The 21,676-nt window shown below is 31.3% G+C and overlaps 1 protein-coding gene across 6 annotated transcripts; it reads left to right on the top strand.

Annotated features, from left to right (window-relative positions):
* Window positions 1–7,631: 7,631 nt before the first annotated feature.
* On the top strand, window positions 7,632–18,293 carry LOC117909893 (disease resistance protein RUN1-like). Of its 6 annotated transcripts, none has more exons than XM_034823938.1 (7): window positions 7,632–8,380; window positions 8,966–10,046; window positions 10,195–10,524; window positions 10,615–12,139; window positions 12,937–13,268; window positions 13,368–14,772; window positions 17,678–18,293. In XM_034823938.1, exons 1-4 carry the CDS (start codon window positions 7,908–7,910, stop codon window positions 12,019–12,021), a joined length of 3,291 nt encoding a protein of 1,096 aa, XP_034679829.1. In that variant the 5' UTR covers window positions 7,632–7,907; the 3' UTR covers window positions 12,022–12,139; window positions 12,937–13,268; window positions 13,368–14,772; window positions 17,678–18,293. The 6 variants fall into 6 exon arrangements, with proteins under 6 accessions (XP_034679829.1, XP_034679831.1, XP_034679830.1 ...); XM_034823940.1 differs by lacking the exon at window positions 17,678–18,293 and having other exon boundaries at window positions 13,368–13,407; window positions 14,662–16,754; XM_034823939.1 differs by lacking the exon at window positions 17,678–18,293 and having other exon boundaries at window positions 13,368–13,407; window positions 13,710–16,754.
* Window positions 18,294–21,676: the final 3,383 nt, after the last annotated feature.

The following is a 21,676-nucleotide window of genomic DNA, read 5'->3' as shown; positions in this document are numbered from 1 at the left end:
TAATGTTAGTTTCCATGGGAGTAGTTGTGGGTTAATAGCCTAGAAATCTGCTTTTAAGAGTAGTTAAAGGGCATAAGTCTCTAGCTAACAAAGATTCCCTTCTTTGACTTGGCCACTTCAAGACCAAGAAAGTATTTGAGTTGTTTAGGTCCTTAAGCTTGAATTGACTATCAAGAAAACATTTAAGATCTGCACTACCACTAGAATCATTGTTGGCAAAAGAAACATACAAAGAACTGCAACGAAAGAGTTAGCATTATATTTGATAAAAAATGAATGATCCGAGGATGATTGAGTGAAACCTTTCCTCAATAGCACACTTGAAAACTTGGCAAACCATTGTCTTAAAGCCTGTTGAGGCCATAAATTGACTTGTGCAACTTGCATACAGTGTTAGGAGAAGTCTTCCCCTCACGGTGATATCCTTGAGGTAAGCACATGTAAACCTCTTCAGTTAAATCACCGTGAAAGAAAACGTTGTTAACATCCAATTGGATGAGATGCCAATCGTGAATAGCTGATAAAGCCAACAAAAGTTTAATTGTTACCAATTTAGCCATTGGGGAAAATGTACTACATAATCCACACCTTCTTGTTGAGTATATCCTTTTGCAACTAAGCGTGCTTTTGACGCTCAAGTGTACCATCAACTTGAAAGTTTAATTTGTAAACCCATTTACATCCTACAGCTTGTTTTCTAGAGGAAGGGTGGTTAAGGACCGTGTACCATTCGCCTTAAGCTTGTAGTTCTACCATGATTTCTTGAAATGGAATAAATCCGAATAAAGATGAAGTTTTCATTATTCATGGACTGCATGCTTTGTTCTATTGGGGGCCATTGTGAATCGCTCAACTTCTCTGTAAGTTTCTCTTTGTTTCTTATAACAAGCTCAAAATATTTGTTGAAACCATTACCCTATTACTGAATGCTTCAAAACCCTCAGCAAAACCCAAATCCCCAACAATTCATTGAACTCAAACGCAGTTTGCATTTTGTATGACAGGTAGGGTATTTGCCACAATTTCACACAAAGTGAAATCATGCACATCAACTTGCTTAGCCTCACTTCTATTTGGTCAAAGGTTTTCATCAATCCCAACCTGAAGCCTCATGTATGATGATTTTCGCATAGCTCTTATACACACTTAAATGTTTATACTATATATAAATTCACATATGTAGTGAAATTAGTGTAATTTTTTTGGTATGTTTTTCTTGTTCTATTGTTTAATTGCAATTTGTAAACATTTCATTCATAAGTTTGAACGATACCTATATTTTTGGGTTGGTTATGTGTTTCACCATGCAACTTATTGCATATTTTTTTCAATTTCATTTTGCTGATAGTAATGTTTCATTAATTATACTGTAAAAGTTGATACAACAACAAGAAGGTAAAATTATGCTAGGAATTTGGCATGCATACTTTATTTCATCATAATTTCTATTTCCTTATTTTTTATTTCTTTCATTGTATTTTGAATCCCAAAATTTCGGGCAGTTTGGCGATGTTTTTAAAATTTTGTTTTGTAAAAATTGTTTTCAAATAGAGACAAAAATATATATATATTTAAAAAAAATTAAAAATAAGAGTATTAGGCAAGATGTTTTAAAAAATAGTTTTTTAAAACAAAAAAAAAAAAATTTGTTTGGATGAAAGAATTTGTATTATTTTTAAAAACATTGTCTTACTTTTATTTTATAAATTTTTATAAATTTAATTTATAATAATATGAAATCAAATTCAAGTTAAGTCTTATTCAAAAGTAAAAATTAAATCTACAATTATGTATGAGTTAAAGATAAATAATTTTTTTTAATTATGAAACAATTTTTTTATTGAAGTGAAACAAAAATTACTATAAGATAAAAATAATTTTAATATCCATTTTTAATACAAGTCAATAAGTACTTTAATTATTATTATTATTATTATTAATTTATTTTTACCATGATTTCTTATGCTTGATTTTAGAATTTGTTTTTAAGTTAAAGAACAAAAAAAAGTTTGTTAATGTCTTATAAAAATAAGGATATTTTGCAAATTGTTTTTATAAAATGATTTTTTTTTTAAAAAAAAGATTTGTTTGAATAAATTTTTTTTTAAAATGTTTTGATTTTGTGTAAAACATTTTAAATTCAATGTGTATAATATTAATTAATTAGATTTACTTGAAGTCTTATTGAAAATGAAAATAATTTTGTAATTACAAATAAATTAAAAAATAAATGGTTTTTTGTATAAACATAAATAGTAATATTATAATAAAATCAAGAATTATATTTTTAGTAGAAAATATATTATTTTATTATATGTTAGAAACATAAGGATATTAACATCTTTGTATTTTTATTTATTTTTTTTTGTTAAAAATGAATAATACATATTGTCAATGATATTTTATTTATGACTATGATAAGAAACTCAAGTTGAGTGCTTAAAAGGCAACTACGCTAAGATTCGTACATGTTAGAGAGTGACGCACTCACTCGAGTGGGAGCTCCACCGTAACATACTTGTTATCCTATATGTGTTATCTGTGATTATTAGAGAGAGTGGTTGGATGGTTTTCTACTCCAACACTCCGTGAACCCTTATAGGCTACTATAAAGTTTACCATATAGCCTTGAATCTAGGACTATGTTATGAAGTAAGGGTAAGATACTGCTACTTTAACATGTAACCTAAAGATAATAATTGATACAATCCAACGGAATATGTTAAGATTAAGGGTCTCCAAAAAACCCCAGCCCGGCCCAAGCCCGGCAGGCCCGAGCCCATTCCTGGATAGGCCGGGCCATGGGCTCCAATTTAGGCCCGGCCTGGCCCGGTGGGCTGGCCCGCCCGTAGGCCCATAGGCCCGCCTGTAGGCCCGCCACTTAAAAAAATATATATATAAAAAAAAATATTCAAGAAATAGAAAATGCTACATAAATAAAAATATTCATTGCTAACTATTTTATTCATTGAATATATACGTTACATTTGAAAATGTGGGAAAAGTTTACATCACTACAAAATAAATACATCCCAACTAGGTTGGCACCTACTTATTTGTCAATCATTTGTACTTTTCAACCACAAAAAAAAAAAAAAAAAATGACATACATTTAGTAAAATATTTTAATCATTATCTCTTGGCGGTGATGGCGAACTATCGCAAATCCATGAAGATCTTGATGATTTTAGTTTTTCCATATTGACAAGCATATTTTCTTCTTGAATAGAATCAAATATCCTTTTATCTGCTATTGCCTGTCTTTCACACATATATTTGCTTCAATAGAATCCGGCGCTAAGCTGCATCGTTTATCACTAACTACTCTTCCACCTGCACTAAAAAGCTTCTGATGCAACTGTACTCACAGGAACTGTTAGTACATCACGAGCAATGATAGAAAGCACAGGATATTTGTGTTGTTGTGATTTCCACCATATTAAAATATCAAAATCTTCATCATTTTCAAATGAAATTAAATCAATATTAAGATATCTATCTAAATCAGTTGTGTTGTTTTTGAGACTATTTGTTGTCTTTTTCGACTTTTTAACATTTCTAGAGCTCCTTTATAAAAAGATGAAGAACTATAGATGTAGGTGGTAATTTAATAGAACTAATATCATCACCATATTTTTCTTTATAATAGTTATATAAATTATATAATAATGAATTTATTTCATTTTTAATTTCTTCAATTTTTATTTGGTCATTAAAATAAATAATTGTTAACCATTCATCCAAAGCTTCAAATTTCAATCTAGGGTCCACAATTAAACCAAGATAAAAAATTAAAGGTATTTCTCCCAATATTTTCTAAATTTTTCTATCATTGCAAATATTGCATCATTAAATATATCCAAATTTAAATATTTTTGAAGTACAATAAAAATATTAGTTATTTGCATGACAACTCGGTTTGAAGATGGATAATATACACCACAAAATTTTTTTGTTGAAGTATCAAATACTTCAAAAAAATCTCTTAAAAGATCTGCAATATGCCAATCATAATTATTTAATACATCAATATCTGCTTCACAATCATTGTTAATTAATTGTATTTCATATAGTTCTACTACTTTCTATATTTTGTAATAGTTTGTAAAAGTTTATAAGTGGAATTCCATCTAGTGGGCATATCCAAATTTTATATTTCTTTTTTTCATATTTAACATTTTGCAACAATAAAAAATAATTCATGTTTTGCTTGAGAACTATTAAGACCCGCAGCAATGCCTCTAATTTTTTATAATGTATCATCAACGTGTTTTAATCCATCTTTTACAATTAAATTTAAAATATGTGCACAACAACACACTTGAAATATTTTACATTGATATTCTTTTATTTGCCAATGTCGTTTTAATCTAAATACTGTTGCATCATTATTAGAAGCATTATCTAATGTTATTGTAAATATTTTATCACGAATGCCAAAATCTATAATTTCATCATTTATTAAAGATGCTATATTTTTACCATTATGTGGAGAATTTATTATTTTAAATGAAATAATTCTTTTATTTAATTTCCATTCATTATCAATATAATGAGCAGTTATACATAAAAAAACCACTATGAGTTAAAGATGTCCAAATATCAGATGTTAAACAAATTCTTCCTTCAAAATTTGCAAAAAATTTTTTAAAATTTTCTTTTTGTGTTTCAAAATTTTTTATAAGAATTCTTTTAACTGTATTTCTAGAGCAACCTTGAAACTGAGGATTAACAGCTCGTTGCATTGTTCTCGTAAAATCATGAGTTTCCATGAAATTGAAAGGTTGTTCTGCTCTTATTATATAATCAATCATTTTTTCACGACAATAAGATTCATCATAAGAAAATATTTTTAAATTTCCACTTTCATATTTACCTAATTGCATATAATTTCTAGTATCAACATTATTTTTAGTTTTACAATTTTCATGATGCCTTTTTAAATGACTTGTACCTGCATTTGAGCCACCACTAAGAAGTTCGTTACAAATTTTATATTTTGCTTTTATTTCTTTTTTATTATTTTCTAAATTTATTTCTATTCTATCAAAAAAATTCCATATATTTGAAGTAAATTTTTTGCTATCACATGCATTAGATGAAAAGCAAGAACCACTTGTCATAATTATAATTATTGATAAAATATTATGCTAAAAATAATAAATGTAAAATTAAAATGTAACAAATAAATAAAAGTAAAGGTAAAGTATGTTACTAAATTGGAGAACCGAAGCAGAAATTCCTTCAAATTTGAACTCTTTGAACCACCAATGCTTGTTTTTCACCACCATTAATATTGAATAATTTGAGACAAAATGCAATAATCAGAAATATTGTGGAATGGGAGAGAGCTTAAGAGTTAAGAGAATAGAAAAAAATTGAGGGTATTTACTATTTATAAGGATTTAAATATTAGGATTTAATTTTTTTTTTTTAATCAAGACCGTTCAATGGTCATAATATTGAATTGAGTGGCAGGCATGTTCAACGGTCACAGCCAGCTCACTTTTATTTTTTTTCAAAAATCATACAACATTTCTAATATATATATAACTAATGCAAAATAGTTACACAAAAGCTTTCTTGTAAAGTTTTGTTTTATTTTATTGTAGTGTTATTTTTACTTAGAGAGAGAGAGAGAGAGAGAGGGAGAGGGAGAGAGAGAGGAGAGAGAGGAATAATTGTTAGTTACCCAAGTGGTCAAATTAGAAAGTTTTCATAGTTTAAAATTCAATTCCTCATGATTAGGGATGAAATGAGGCGGGTTTCGGACGGGTCACCCCCATCCCAACCCTGTCCCATTTATTCAAAATAATTCTCATCCCTATCCCATTTAAAAAATTAAACGAGGCGGGGTGGGGAGGATAAATTCTCATAACGCCTTGCCCTGTTTAAGTTTTTTTTAAATTTTATTTTATTTTATTTAAATTACTTATAAAATTTTTAATTATATTAAAATAAATATATTTTATAAATAATTAAATTATTATATTTTTATAACTTATTTTATTAAAAATATTTTATTATTATCTATATATTAAAAATAATAAAATAAGAATTAAATTAATTTAATTTATATATAATTGGGGCTGGACGGGGCGGGATGGGGCAATACCTGAACCCATCTCGGGTTTTAAAAAAATTCGTAAACCCATTTATTAAAATTGAACCTCATCCCATTAAGGGCGGGTACTTGAAAAAACCCGCCTCATTGCCATCTCTACTCATGATTATGTGATGGTATATATGAGATGATATAATAATAGATATATATTTTGTTTTGTCATGAGTATATTGAAGTTCATTGATTAAAAATTATTTAAGGATCGCTCAAAGGTTGATTAGTGAATTGTATAGTAGTGAATATGATCGTGGGTAATTAATATACATTATTTGATATGTTTAGTATATCCAAAAATAGCGAACATGTCATGTTAGAATATATATAATTGTCAATCATTAAAAATAAATTAAGCATCAATTATGTGCATTTATTGTTTATCTTAATGTTAATATATGAATCTGTATTATGTGGTTAAGTTTATAATTGGAAGCATTAATGTATAAGCACTTTAAAGACCAATTTAGTAATAATTTAATTCACTAGTGATGTTTACAATGTTATAACCACATTAATAGGTTTAATGGATTAGAAGAGTATTAATAGGTTATTCATATCAATTGACATACAATCCAATTTAACTCATTTATTAAACATGTTGTATCATTTTATCCATATAATAAATGAGATGTGTTAGTAGCAAACCACTTTGATATGATCATTGAATGGATTGCATCCATTTTACTTTTGCTATCCACATGAGACATTGGGCTAATTCGTCTTAGTATTAATTATCATCAAATTGATTAAAAGAGAAAATGATCTCAAATTTGTAAATCTAATATTTCTCATTTTTTAACTTAAAAAAATAATTTATTTTTTTACATAAATATTCTTCAACATTTTAATTATTTACATATAAATTTTAAAGAATTAATGGATTAAAAGAGATGAAAAGATCCCAAAATATAAAACTAACCTTTCTTGCTTTTGAACTTGAAAAGTATTTTTTTTTACATAAACACCCTTCAACATTTTGACTATTTACATGCAATTTTTAAAGAAAAAATGATTTTTATAATAAAAAAGTTAAGGTATTTTTTTTTTTTTTGTAAAAAATAAGTATTTTTTAAGTTGAAAAAATGGAGAGTTAAATTTGCAAGTTGGGGTGTTTTCATCTATTTTAATTAAAGAGTTATTTAATTATAACGGTAATTTGGGAATTTAAACTTCAATCATTTTTTTATTATATTTTAACTAAAATGTTCTCACTCTTTTTTTGTAAAAATAATAATTTTTTTTTAAAACCTATATATAAATACTTGAAATAATTAACAATATTTAAGTAAAACATGAATTTTTTTTTTTTTTTTTTAAATATATATGGAAGAGATTCAAATCACAAATGTCTAGGTTATTTTATCTTTTTAATAATAATAATAATAAACCATTATTATTGAAAAGCAATGTTAAACAAGATATGGGAGAGAGGCAATTGAGTGGAGGCATTTTTTTAGTTATAAATTTATGATTAGACCGACATACCGCCGCTTGCTTTGTGGTTGAAGTCAACAATGGAATGCCATCCAACTTTACTAATATCACGCGGTTTGCATCTTTCCTGTGACCCTTCAATGTGTTTTCGTCTACACCTCCCTCACTGCAATTCCATCTGCATCTGCATCATCGTCACTTGTCACTGTTATTCGCCATTCTCTTCCTCACATTTCTCACAGCTTTGTTCTTTAATTACAGCCTCCCAACTGTATTCGTTTCATTTGTTCATGAAGGGATAACTTTGAAGTCACAACTCGTTTCTCAGACTTCATCTCTCCACTGCTTCGCAATGGCTATTTCTTCTTCTTTCGAACGGGGCTATGATGTGTTCCTGAGCTTTAGAGGAGAAGACACCCGCAATAACTTCACTGCCCATCTCTGTAAGGAGTTACGCACCAAAGGGATCAACACTTTCATCGATGATGACAAGCTTGATAGAGGCCAAGTCATATCCCCTGCGCTTGTCGCAGCTATTGAAAACTCCATGTTTTCTATCGTTGTTTTGTCAGAAAACTACGCATCTTCTGGATGGTGCTTGGAGGAGCTGGTGAAAATACTAGAGTGCAAAGAATCAAGGGGACAGAGGGTTCTCCCTATTTTCTACAACGTGGATCCCTCAGATGTGAGAAAACACATGGGAAAATTTGGAGAAGCATTGGCTAAACATGAAGAGATTTTCAAGGAGAATATGGGGAGGGTGCAGATTTGGAGGGATGCTCTCACTCAAGTTGCCAATTTATCCGGTTGGGATTCACGGAATAAGTAATTTTCTTAGGCTCAGTCCCCTTCTTATTTCCTCTGTTTTTTTTTTTTTTTTCTAATATTTGTTTTTACATTATTCTTATTATTAAAATTGCTCAAGGAAATATTATGACTGTTGATAGCATGTTAATATTCTCCATTTAAATTTAGATTTTCATAGCTAAATCGTTAAACAAGACCTTTTGTGTTAATTTTTTTTTCTTGAATTTGTTGTAAAATTTTATATTAGAATTCTAAGATTTAGATACTTAGAGCTGACATGGGACAAACTCATTTTTAATTTTTTTTTTTTTTGGTAAAATTAATCAAAATGACCATGATAAGAGAGCCATGAAAGCATTGATTACAACACCAAACATATAAATAATCACATGCTACTGCTAGTTCATGTATGATTACCTTTTTATAATTTTATTTTCCATATATATAATATGGTGATTAGGACTAACATTAATCTGTTTTGCCTTCCAATATCATTCATTCAATAGTTGCAAGGTTTGGGAATGGGTCTGTGGTAATTAGTGAATCACGTGTCTAGGATAATGCATTATCAAACTTACTACTCTTTGTTCTTAATCATGGCAGGAATGAAGTTATGCTTATTGAGGAAATTGTCTCTGGCATTTTGAATGAAATAATCCATATACCATCAAGTGATGCTGAGGACCTAGTGGGGATAGATTCTTCCATACGTGAACTGGAATCACTATTATGCATGGAGTCAACTGATGTTCGAATGATAGGAATTTGGGGCATGGGGGGCATAGGGAAGACAACCCTTGCAGGAGCTATTTATGATAGAATTTCCAATCAATTTGAAGGTTGCATCTTTTTTGAAAATGTTGGAGAAGATTTGAAAAGACAAGGTATTGATGGCTTACAAGAGAAATTTCTTTCAAAAATATTAGGATGTAAAAATCTAAGTTTAACTGGACGCACTTTAATAAAGGCAAGATTCTACTCCAAAAAAGTCCTCCTTGTCCTTGATGATGTAAATGATTCAATAGTATTAGAAAAGTTACTTCCACAACGTGATTGGTTTAGTCCTGGAAGTAGAATCATTATAACAACTAGGAACAAAGACTTGTTAAGCATGCATGGAGTAAAGGAAACATACAAGGTCAAGAAATTAGAGGGCAATAAAGCTATGAAGCTCTTCAGTCATTATGCATTTAAACGAGACCATCCCATAGAGGATTTTATGGAGCTATCTAAAGACGTACTCGTGTACACTCAAGGCCTTCCATTAGCTCTTAAAGTTTTAGGCTCTCTTTTGTTTGGTAGGAGCAAGCATGAATGGGAAGGTGAATTGGATAAACTAAAAAGAATTCCTAATATGGAGATTCAAAGAGTGCTTCAAATAAGCTATGATTATCTGAATGACAATGAAAAGGATATATTCTTGGATATTGCTTGTTTCTTTTTGTGGGAGGACAATGATTATGTTACAAAAATCTTAGACAGTTGCAATTTTTTCCCAATTAGTGGAATAAAAGCTCTCATAAATAAGTCTCTCATAACTATTTCTGATAACAAGATAAAGATGCATGATTTGCTACAAGAAATGGGTAGAGAGGTTGTTCGCAAAAAGTCCCCTAAAATGCCTGGCAAATGGAGCAGGTTGTGGAATCATGAGGACATTTCTTATGTGTTGAAAAAAAATATGGTAAGAGCAAAACACATAAATTTTCATTTTTCACATACAAATATAAGATAAAAAACTATCACTTTTGTTAAAGCAGTACTTGTGGATCATATAATTTTTTTTATGCATTTTACACGCTTTTTAATTAATCTCTATACTTGGTTGTTAGGGAACAGAAGAAGTTGAAGGCATATTCCTCAACTTGTCTCATTCGGAAGAGAAACTAGAATTTACAACTCAAGCCTTTGTGAGGATGAATAGACTTCGATTGCTTAAAGTCTATAAAGATGACATTTCAAGAACCTTCCAAGACACCTCCAAAAAGGCAAATTGTGAAGTGCATTTTTCCCAAGACATTAAATTTCATTATGATGACTTAAGATTACTATATTTCCATGGATACCCATTAAAATCATTGCCCAATGACTTTAATCCAAAGAATCTTGTTGACCTCAGCATGCCTTATAGCCACATTAAACAATTGTGGGAAGGAATCAAGGTATTATTATAATTTATCAATGTTATTATCTTTATATAGCATGCAAACATTCATGGAAGTTAATTTTTAAATCACTTCTCTTTTTGGCAGGTTCTAGAAAAATTAAAATTCATGAATCTCAGGCACTCTAGATATCTACGAGAAACCCCGGATTTCTCTGGGGTCGTCAACCTTGAACAGTTAGTTCTTGAAGGTTGTACATCTTTGTGTGAGGTTCATCCTTCTCTTGTAGTTCTGAACAAACTCAATTTCCTGAGTTTGAAGAACTGCATAATGCTGAAGAGTCTTCCAAGCAACATTTATAATCTAAAATCTCTCGAAACCTTTGATGTTTCTGGTTGCTCAGATTGTGTGAACTTAAAATGGCTAAAGGAGCTCTGTGCAGACAAAGGAACACCATCTACCTCACACTTGATGCCAAGGAGTTCAAATTCCATTTGTTTCATGTTGCCTCCTTTCCCAGTTTTGTGTTCCTTAACAAAACTAAACCTAACAAACTGCTTTATATCAGATAGCGCAAATCTCGGTAATCTTGGCTTCTTATCTTCGCTGAAATCCTTAAATTTGAGCGGAAACCACTTTGTTACTTTGCCTTCGAGCATCAACCAACTTTCTCAACTGAAATGGCTGGGGTTGGAAAATTGCAAAAGACTTAAAGCACTCCGGGAGCTTCCATCAAGCATAGAAGAGATCAATGCACATAATTGCACATCATTAACCACACTTAGCTCTGGCTTCAAACTGAAGGGGGATCCCTTGTTGCCCCCACTTGAGCCTGCTTCCCCAGAGCTAGAAACCAGTATTCCAGAGTTGTTAAAAGCTGCATTCAGCCTTGTTATTCCTGGGAGAAGAATACCAGATTGGATCGGGAATCAGGACTGGGGTAGTGAAATAGAATTAGAGCTACCTCCAAGTTGGTTTAATTCCAATGTCCTGGCTTTTGCTTTTGCTGTAGTCTATAGTTTCCCACTTCCGCTCAGTCACAGGAGCAGTGGTTGGGTTAGTGCAGACTGCAACTTCTATTCCCATCACAGTTCTTGGCACTATGCTGTCTATCCTCAGACTACTCTAAGGGGAGGATTGGAGTCAGATCATTTGTGGCTGCTTTGTGTACCATTTCCCTCTTCTATCAATTTTGATGAAGTGATTCGAATTAAGGCTTCATTTGACATTTTACTCCGAATAGGAGTTTGTGCAATTAAGAAGTGTGGGATTGATCTAGTGTACAGGAATGAAGAGGTGAATGGCAACAATATAGCAATGATCCAATACATCTCTCCTCCTCCTAATTCAACTCTTCTCCTTGAAGAAATCCATGAGGGGGATTCCAGTGGAAGTGGGTGGTCTTATGATGGCTCAGAATCAGAGAATTCTGATTACTATAATTCTTGTGATGGGGAAACCAGTGAAAGTGGGTGGTGTAGTGATGACTCAGAATCAGAGATGCAGCCCGAGAAACGCTTGAAATGGAGCTCTAATCAGGACAATGAGGATTGAAGTGGTGAATGACAATAATCTAACACTAACCTAATTCAACTTTTATCTGTCCTCACAATTCAACTCTCCTCCTTGAAGTCCTAACACATTTGGAGGACCCACATATACAATGATAGAGGTAAAGGCCAAATCAATTCAATTATGGTATTACTTCTTGCCTCTCCGTTTTGGATCACACAATATCTTGGTATGTCACACTTGTTATGTCACATTGTTTCTCAGCACGTACGAGTCTGTAGTATGAATAAAAGAATATGCCATACCACTGCTTGATATAGGTTCTGCTTTTAATATTTAATTAAATTGTATATGTGATTAATTAATATATATATATATATAAAGGAGCTAATTGATGATGTTGGTCTGCAGCCAATTAATCTCATTTTGTGTGGTCTCTTCATTGGTGATTTAAGTTAGCATATTCTTGGAGAGTACATATCATCAATCGTAAAGGAGCCCAATGGGATTTACTTCTGTTTGGGTAATTAGTTAAAGACTAGCTATTACTGGTTCATTTAAGAATGGGCTGTCAAAATGAATTTATGTAAAACCAATCAAGTAGCAAAATGGATAGTTTGGAACAGTTTACTTAGTGTCTAAGACATGTTTATGATTAATTTGAGAGATACTTGAGCTTTTGGTGAGTGTCAAATCTGAACTTAATCCCTCAAATTAATCATCTTGGTTTAAATTGTTCAAATTTAATTTTTAGGTCTTGATAGATCCGGCCATTCCATTCTAGGTTTAGCATTTGATTAATGTTTGATTTTATTGAGCATTCCTGGAGCTTGCATCATCTGTAAAAGGAATAGATGCACACAGGTTGAGCATAATCAGAAACATTTTCAAGTTCATCAATGAACACATCTCAGTTTGTATTCAGATTTGCTAACTGCTCAAACTGAATCGATGCAGCAAAATAGTGGATGCTACAGTAATACAAGGGAGTCCTGTTAATTTATTTTGTGAATTCAAGTCGATATGATGAGATCTTCATTCCCTGAAGCCAGTTACTTCATCATATTTGTTAACCTGCTGGTCACTTGTCGTTGGAGGATGAACCTGGTGACAGTTGTAATAGATGTCTTTAAGTGGCTGAGTAAGTTGAGAAGCACTGAAGCCTCATTGAATATAGATGGCATACCTGACCAAGTAACCAAACAGAGGGAGCAAATTCATTCAAGAATGGCATTAGCGTCTCCACCCTTTATTCTGTTGGTATCCATTGTGAATCTCTCAACTTTGTGGTAAGTTACTCATTGGAAATATTAATTCATCATTCCATACACTTCTGATAAAACTCTGGAGGATTTGAACTCAAATAGAGTTTGCTTTTGGTGTGGCAGGTGGAGTAGCTGCCACAAGTTCATATGGACTAAACTTATGGTATGTACATTGGCTAGGATTTTCAGTAGGAATAGGTACCATGACACAGTTGCTTGGCCTGAGATAATTCAAACCAAGCTGTGTTTGAGCTTGAATTTGTGTTGGTTTTGGTTAAAGTTCTTAGCTTAGATGTTGTATGGCTTGATTTCCAAAAAATAGCCTGATATATAATTATATGTGCACAAACATCCTATGAATACTCATACATTTGTGCTGCATGTTGAATTCATTAATTTAGTATGAACTACATAGCTTCTAAAAAGGCTTTTAACCCTGTTCACCCATCCATGTCCTTTTTGAAGATCTCAACCAGTCGGTCTGAGAAGATACCATATTCCAGAGAAGGCTTGATGACTTCTACCATGGATAACCCAGCATAAGTTGTTTCTCTGGTAATGACTCACACACTTGCAACCTTGAGATGTAGCCGAAGTTTATGATTTCTAACTGTTTGAATACTGCATACTGGGTTTCTTCATTCTGGTCATGACTGAAGCCTTAACACATTCAAAGGACCCACTGATACCATGATAGACCTAAAGGGAATAAATCCATTCAAGAATGACACTATCTTCTTGGTTACTGTTCATTTATACCATTTGGTTTCTGGGGATGTCATTATTTTTCTTACTTAATGATATGTTGTTTGTTTCTTATTGTAAGTGTTTAGCTAGGTTGACAATTTTGGATAAAATTCCTAAATGTCTCCTAACTTGATTTTTCCAATCCTTCTTCAAACTACTTGCCTAATGAAGATCAAGTTATTGAATTTGTCAAGAAACCAAAGTATGTAGTTGAGGTTGGAGTTGGATGGAATTGAATCAAGTATATTATTTAAATGTTTTTCTTAAAATATTTTTGGAGTTAAGAAGGCTTGGGAAACTTTTTTTTTTTTTTTTACTAAGTGTTCAAAATACCCTGTTCCAGGATTGATCCAACTTTAGGTCAGATCGATTCAAGTTGCACTTTCTTGATGAAATCTCATTTGTTGGATTAAGGGCTTCCTTCATTTAAAAACCTAAAATTGTTTCTTGTGCTGTAGAGAAAGACATAACAACAACCATCCCTTTTGGTTCTCTTCTCCTTTCCTAATTTGGGATGTTTGGTTGCCAAGAAAATCCAACTTTCCTATTGTTTGCCAAACTGTTTTCAATGAATTTTCTTGAGAAAAAAATGAGTTAGATTCTTCATTCGTTCATTTCTCAATTTCGAAACTATTGGGTTTGGGTAAAAACCCATTTTCTACTTGTGTAGATTCAAGAAGAGGCCAAGATCAAGCTTGATGTGGACTCCAAGTGTGCTCCGAAAGATGAAGGTGAGAAGCTGAAATTGAAAGGTGTCAATCAAGTGGCTTGGGAAGGATTGGTAGGCTTTAGCTAGCTAAAACCTTGTATTCAGTTTTTGTTCTTCATAGTAGACATTTTTAATCGGTTGTAGGCCCGTGGTTTTTTATCTCTTCGGATGTTTTCCACATTAAAATTTGGTGTCATTGTCTCTTTCTCTCATTCTACTTTTTGATTTATTTTCAGTTTTTAATATCATTGATTACTTAGGTATATATGTTGAATGGAAGAAAAATGAGTTGAAATATGTGTGATTATCCTTTGGATATCTTGAATAATTTTTCTATTCATTTTGATTGATGATATCTTATAGTAATTGGAAATGAGGTAAGGAGATAATCGTTTTTATGAATTAATCTTAGGGAGTGTTGAAGCATTTGCATGTGACTTGCATTTGAAATTTGTTGGGGGAGCGTTGTTGCATTCATATTTGCATGTGATCTCTACTTTGTGTTTGAAAATATTTGTAAAGAAAAGTAAAATTAGTTAAAATCTTAAGGTTAGATACCTTGTGTTGGAAGACCTTGTAAATTGGTCAATAAGACCCATTCACTCCCCTTTAGGTGTAGTCCATCTTTGAGATTCACCTTTCACTTATCATCGAGTCTTCCCTAAAAATAAAATATTACTAAGGTAGTGTTTGTTTTTTGGTTGAATAAAAAAAGTCAAAACATTTGGTCTTTTCTATTTACCTAAAACTAATTTGTTAATATCAACCTCCATAACGAAAGTGAATTTGTTATCAATGAGTTCAATTTAGTTATGTTGGTTAATGTCAACAGGTTATTTTTAACTTAATAGGAAAAACTACATATTTTGACTATTGAACAAAAAAAAAAAAAAAAAAACACCACCTAAGAATTGAAAGTTTTTGTAACACCATTGGTATTGATTTTGCTTAGAAACAGCTATTTCAGAAATTCTGTGTGATTAATCAATATTTATCATGTATGTTTGTGGTTGATTAAAATCGTGTATAAATTGCCTCTTGATTAATTCTTGGAGGATCTACATGAATTTCACCATAGTGGTGAGGTGGCTAAAATTCATAGGCTTCTTGGTATATACCCAATAAGATAGACACCTGTTTGTTCATAATTTCTAGATTGCCATGCATAATATAAAGTGATCATCACTGAAGGAGTTTAATGAACAAATGAAGTCAGTTTCAAACATAAGTAATTTCTTGTTCTTTTGGAACTAGATTTTAATTCTTGTTTGCAGTGGGCTTTTAAGAGCATTTTGGGTTGCATTGGTAGTATTAGCTTAAAAGTTTTGGAGGTTTAGAAGAGGCTGAAGGTGTTTGGCAAAGGGATTTCGATTTCTCCGTAGGTTGCTTTCTTGCTCAATTTTAAATTGCTTAGTTTGTGTTGGTTTCTTGTCTGGAATGTTTAATTTAGTAGTAGAGGCTTGTTTGGCATTGATAAAAGGAATAATTGAATTTCCGGTTGGTATCAAATTTGAACTATGCTATGGAGCAAGGAAAAAGGTGAACAAGATTTAAGCCAGAACCTTGACATCTGTCTCATTCTCTAGGTCTTCAGTTGCTATGCCCCTACTTCTTATTGTTTTAACAGTATGGAAGTTTGTTATATTTGTTGTTTTGCAGTCAAAGGTGTAATCCATACAAGCCCTAGTAACATATTTTGTGAATTGGAGTTCGATGATATTCATTCTCTTGATCAGTTTGATGATAATAGGCAAATTCCTTTATGAGAGGAATTGAAAGTGATAAATGGGAGGGAATGAAAAAGGATATTGTTTCTAAAATATGTTTATCTCATGCTTAATCATTTAATTTGCATTAGTAGTTAGATATTGAAGATTATACATCAATTTACTTAACATAGATTTATGGAAAAATTAATCGGCAAAATAAATTAGATGATTTTTTTTTTTACTTAATTCTAAATAAAATTTAAAACTAAGTAGTGTTTGATAATGTTAAATATAAGTTGTTTACTTTTTTAATATTTTATTTTTAGTAAGTATTAAGAAGTTAGGAAAAACCACTATATTACTTTTAGTATTTAAAAAAAATAAATATTTTAACTTTTTTTATTCAGTAAAAAAAATTTAAGAACTGTATAATAAGTTAACAAAAAGTAAACAAAACAATCTAAAATCTAAAATCTAAAAGCAAGTTAACACATTAGACTTTGTTTGCATATGCTTCTTATTTTAAAAATGTAATTTTCATATAAAAAGTAAAAATTCTTATACAAAAAGTGTATTCGAGTGTACACTTAGTTCATAATATTTTGAATTTATGTTTTGCAATGAATCTTTTGGAGTGTTTGGATTGTAGTAATAGCACTGAAAGAAATTTTGTGTCTAGTTTTGATATAATCGAACTACCTAAAGGGAGGTGAATAAGTAGTCCCCAAATTAATTTCTTTATTATATAGGTTGTTTGGCTTGTTAGATTAATTCTTTATAACCCATTTTTCCTATGGTGATGAATCTATTATCTTAATTTTGTTTAATCTTAAGTTTTATTTTTCATGAAATTGTTATCTCAATTTCATCTCAATAATTTGAGAACCAAACTAAAGTCATTCCAGTCTCCTTTCACTCTGACATGACATGGAAAGCATCATCTTGACTTGACTTGTAACACATGGCTTCATCTGTTCTCCCATCCTTTAACGCGGCTTCCAGAGACTTCGAATTCAAAAACTTCGACTGCAACTTCGACTTCAAGAAGATGACTTGTAACACACGGCATCATCTTCACTTGCCTGTGTTTAGTTATTATTATCGCTCATTGTCTTGTTGAGATCTTATGGGTGTATTCTTGGCCATTTTTTTGAAGAAAATTTAGCATATTATTCAATTGTGGTTGATATATCCTACTCTCTTTCGCTTTTTATTCATGGAGTTTTGGGAATTGTATTAATGAATGTGGAACTCTTTCTTTCCTACAGAATAATTTAGACTTCAGACTTGGTCGCTCTGCTGCTGCTGCTTCTTCTTCTCAAAGGTGCTCTGATGTGTTCCTGAGCTTCAGAGGAGAAGACACCTGCAATAACTTCACTGCTCACCTCAACCAGGAGTTACGAACCCAACGAATCAGCTGTTTCATTGATGAGGAGAAGCTTGAGAGGGGCAAAGCCGTATCTTCTGTACTCATCGCTGCTATTGAAAACTCCATGTTTTCGATCATTGTTTTGTCAGAAAATTATGCATCTTCCAGACGGTGCTTGGAGGAGCTGGTGAAGATACTGGAGTGCAAACCCAATTTTCTACGATGTGGATCCCTCAGATGTCAGAAATCATAGGGGAAAATTTGGAGAAGCATTGGCTAAACATGAAGAGAATTTCAAGGAAAATATGGAGAGGGTGCAGATTTGGAGGAATGCTCTCACTCAAGTTGCCAATTTATCTGGTTGGGATTCAAGGAACAAGTAATTATGTAAAGCTTTTTACATTCTGAGTTTTTATTTCTTATTTTAAAAATTGTCAATTTTAATTCTCTTACTAATTTATCTATTTTTTCTTATGACACAAATGGTATAAGAATAGTGGTTTTGTTTGCTTCACTGAATATGGTATGAGATAGGATAAGAAATGGAATATCATATTTTATTGCATGTTTAGTAGGTGATAAGATATAATAAGTTATCTCATCATTAATCTTACATTATGTTTAATGAAACATAAGATAGGATATATTATTGACCATTATTTTTATATTATTTCTATATAGGATACGTTAATACCAAGTTAAGATGTAGGATATCGATATTTCATGTATCACAAAATTTATCAATTTTTATGTTGTTTTTTTGTCACTTATTTTGCAAAATATTTTTTTTTATTATAAAATGATATTTGTGTATAAAAATAAGAACTAAAAAAATATTTATAGAATAATATTAAGTTATATTATTTTTATATATTGAATAACATAATATAAAAAGAATTATTTATAAAGTTTAAATATTTTAATCATGAATATTGTTAAATCATAGATTTTTTTAAATAGAAAATATTAGAATACAATATAATTTTTATTTTAAATATTAAAAAATAATATATATATATATATATATATATATATTATATATATATATATATATATATATATATATATATATATATTCTATTTTATTTTATTTTTATTTATTTTACAAACTAGATAAGAGCATAATATAACATATGTCATTGGATATACTACCTTAGAATATTATATTCATTAGATCTAATATCCAATGATATCATATCTCATTGGAAATTATATACTATGATATGTATTTGTTATCTAATGAGATATGATATTTTAAAATATACATTTCCTATCTCATCCTATCCCACCAACCAAATGTAGTCATTATGTTAAATGATTAAAGAATCAGGTCCACAAAATTGAAAACCTTTTTATTAAATTTTGTAAACATTGACTTAAGACCAACTATATATCTTGACACATCTTCTCTTATTTCCTTTATTTTTGTTACATTTTCAATGGATAGATAGACTTATTATGCATTTATGCTTCAAATATGTTAGGAATGAGTCACTACTAATTGAGGAAATTATTAAAGATATTTTGAATAAATCGTTAAGTACATCCATTGGCTATACCAAGAATCTAGTTGGGTTAGATGTCGGCATACAAGAAATAGAAATGCAATTATGTTTGGAGTCAAATGATGTTCGAATGGTAGGAATTTAGGCTATGGTTGGAATAAGGAAAACAACTACTGCTAGAGCTATTTATAGAAAAATCTCTAACCAATTTGAAGCATGTTCTTTTTTTAAAAATGTTGAGAGGATTTGGAAAAAGAGAATTTAATTAGATTACAATAGAAATTTCTTTCTCAACTATTGGAGGAAGAAAATCTAAATATGAAAGGACTCACATGTATAAGTGTGATTATTGTGTAAGGACTTCATCTCATCTTGCATAGCCTCAATCTACTCACTCTTTTGCTCACTCTTTGTCGCTTCTTCAAAGCTCTCATGTTTTCCCCCATCAGTGAACATCACATGCTCTCATGGGGAGTATCTTGTGGAAGACTAACAATTCTTGGTAGACCGTCTAGGTGGGACTATATGAATAGCTTGTGGTTCTTATGGCTAGTCAAGAACATCATCAAAATTTCTAACCTCTATAGGTTTTGAATCATCAATTGCACCATGTTGGTCATTTTGTGTGTCAACAAGAAGTTGATCTACCATTGGTGTTGGACGAATTATTTCCAAGTCAATCAACTTGTCATTGCTGTCAAATTCTGCTTTCTCCATCTTATCAATGTCTACCATTGTTTGATCTTCCATAAATACAATGTCTCCACTTCTAATCAACTTCTTCTCAACTAGATTATACAATCTGTACCCAAATTCATTTTGACCATAACCCACAAACACACATTGGCGTGTCTTCACATCAAGCTTAGACCTTTCATCTTTTGGAATGTGCACAAAGGCCTTGCATCCAAAGACTCACAAATGATCATAGGAAACATATTTGTTTGTCTAAACTCTATTTGGCATATCAAACTACAAAGGAATGAAAGGTGAGAGATTCAACACATGAACCATTGTATTCAAAGCTTCACCCTATAAAGATCTAGGTAGTCATGCTTGTGAAAGCAAACATGTCACTCTGTCAACCAATGTCTTGTTCATCCTTTTAGCTAAACCATTCAACTTTGGTGTCTTTGGAGGAATTTTTTTATGACAGATACCCTGTTGCTTGTAGTACTCATCAAATGGCCTTGAATATTCTCTTCCATTGTCAATTCAGATACATTTCAATTTTCTTTTAGTTTATCTCATAACCAAAGCATGAAATGCTTGAACACATCCAATACCTGATCCTTAAGCCTCAATGTGTATGCCTAAATCTTCCTTGAATGGTCATCAATAAAAGTCACAAAGTATAGTGAACCAACAAGTGTTTTTACATTCATTGGACCATATAAATTAGAGTTGACCAAGTCAAGCAAATTCTTCTTTTTTGAAAAAGAATGATGTGTCTTGAAAGCAACTCTATTTTGCTCATTCTCAAGCAATGAGCTCACTTTTGTAGACATGTGCTTGTCATCCTAGACAAGTGATTCTTTTGGGACAACACCATCATTCCTTTCTCATTCGTGTAACCAAGTCTCTTGTGCCACAACTCAACTGTATCCACATTTTCAACAACATGAATGATATCCTTAGAAAGTGCAGCTCACATCATGTATAAATTAGGATTCCTTTTACACCTTGCTATGACCAAAGAGCCCTTAGTAAGTTTCCATTGACCATTACTAAGACTACTATAATAGCCTTCGTTGTCAAGCTTACTGGCAGAGATAATGTTCAATTGAATGTCTGGAACATACTTTACATATTTGGGAAGCAGTTTCATACCATAATGGGTGCAAACATTACCTAGGTTAACAACCTTAGCCACACCATTGTTGCCCATTCCCACAACTCCGAAGTCACCGGGCGTGTATGATGTGCAAAAATCCCTATAAAATCTAGCATGAGTAGTAGCACCACTTATCTATTACCCAACTAGTCTCATCATATGCTGAATTGATCATATCATCATCATACATTAGTAGAAAGTCTTCTATAGTAGTGGCAGCTCGATCTTCATCACTACTATCGTTTTTTTTTTCTTTCCTTTTGTTCTTATTTTCTTTCTTCAACTTTCTACAATATCTCTTGATATGCCCCTTCTTATTGCAATGGTAACACTTATCATTAAAAAATCTGCCATTGGACTTACTTCTACTGTTTTCTCTATTCTTTATATCCCTGCTCTTGTTTCTTCCTCTTGCCTTAGTAACTAGCACATTTGACTATGAGGAGAAATGTTATGATTTTCTTCTCATCTTTTCATTTAGAACACTGCTCTTAGTAATTTCCAATGTTAACTCACCATCTAGAGTTGAATTAGACAATGACATTCTAAATATCTTCCT

The sequence above is a fragment of the Vitis riparia genome, unplaced genomic scaffold (genome assembly GCF_004353265.1).
Source record: "Vitis riparia cultivar Riparia Gloire de Montpellier isolate 1030 unplaced genomic scaffold, EGFV_Vit.rip_1.0 scaffold460_pilon_pilon, whole genome shotgun sequence".
In the NCBI taxonomy this organism is placed as follows: Eukaryota; Viridiplantae; Streptophyta; class Magnoliopsida; order Vitales; family Vitaceae; genus Vitis; species Vitis riparia.
The sequence above is the reverse complement of the archived record's forward strand: the minus strand, read 5'-3'. Positions and strand labels throughout refer to the sequence as shown.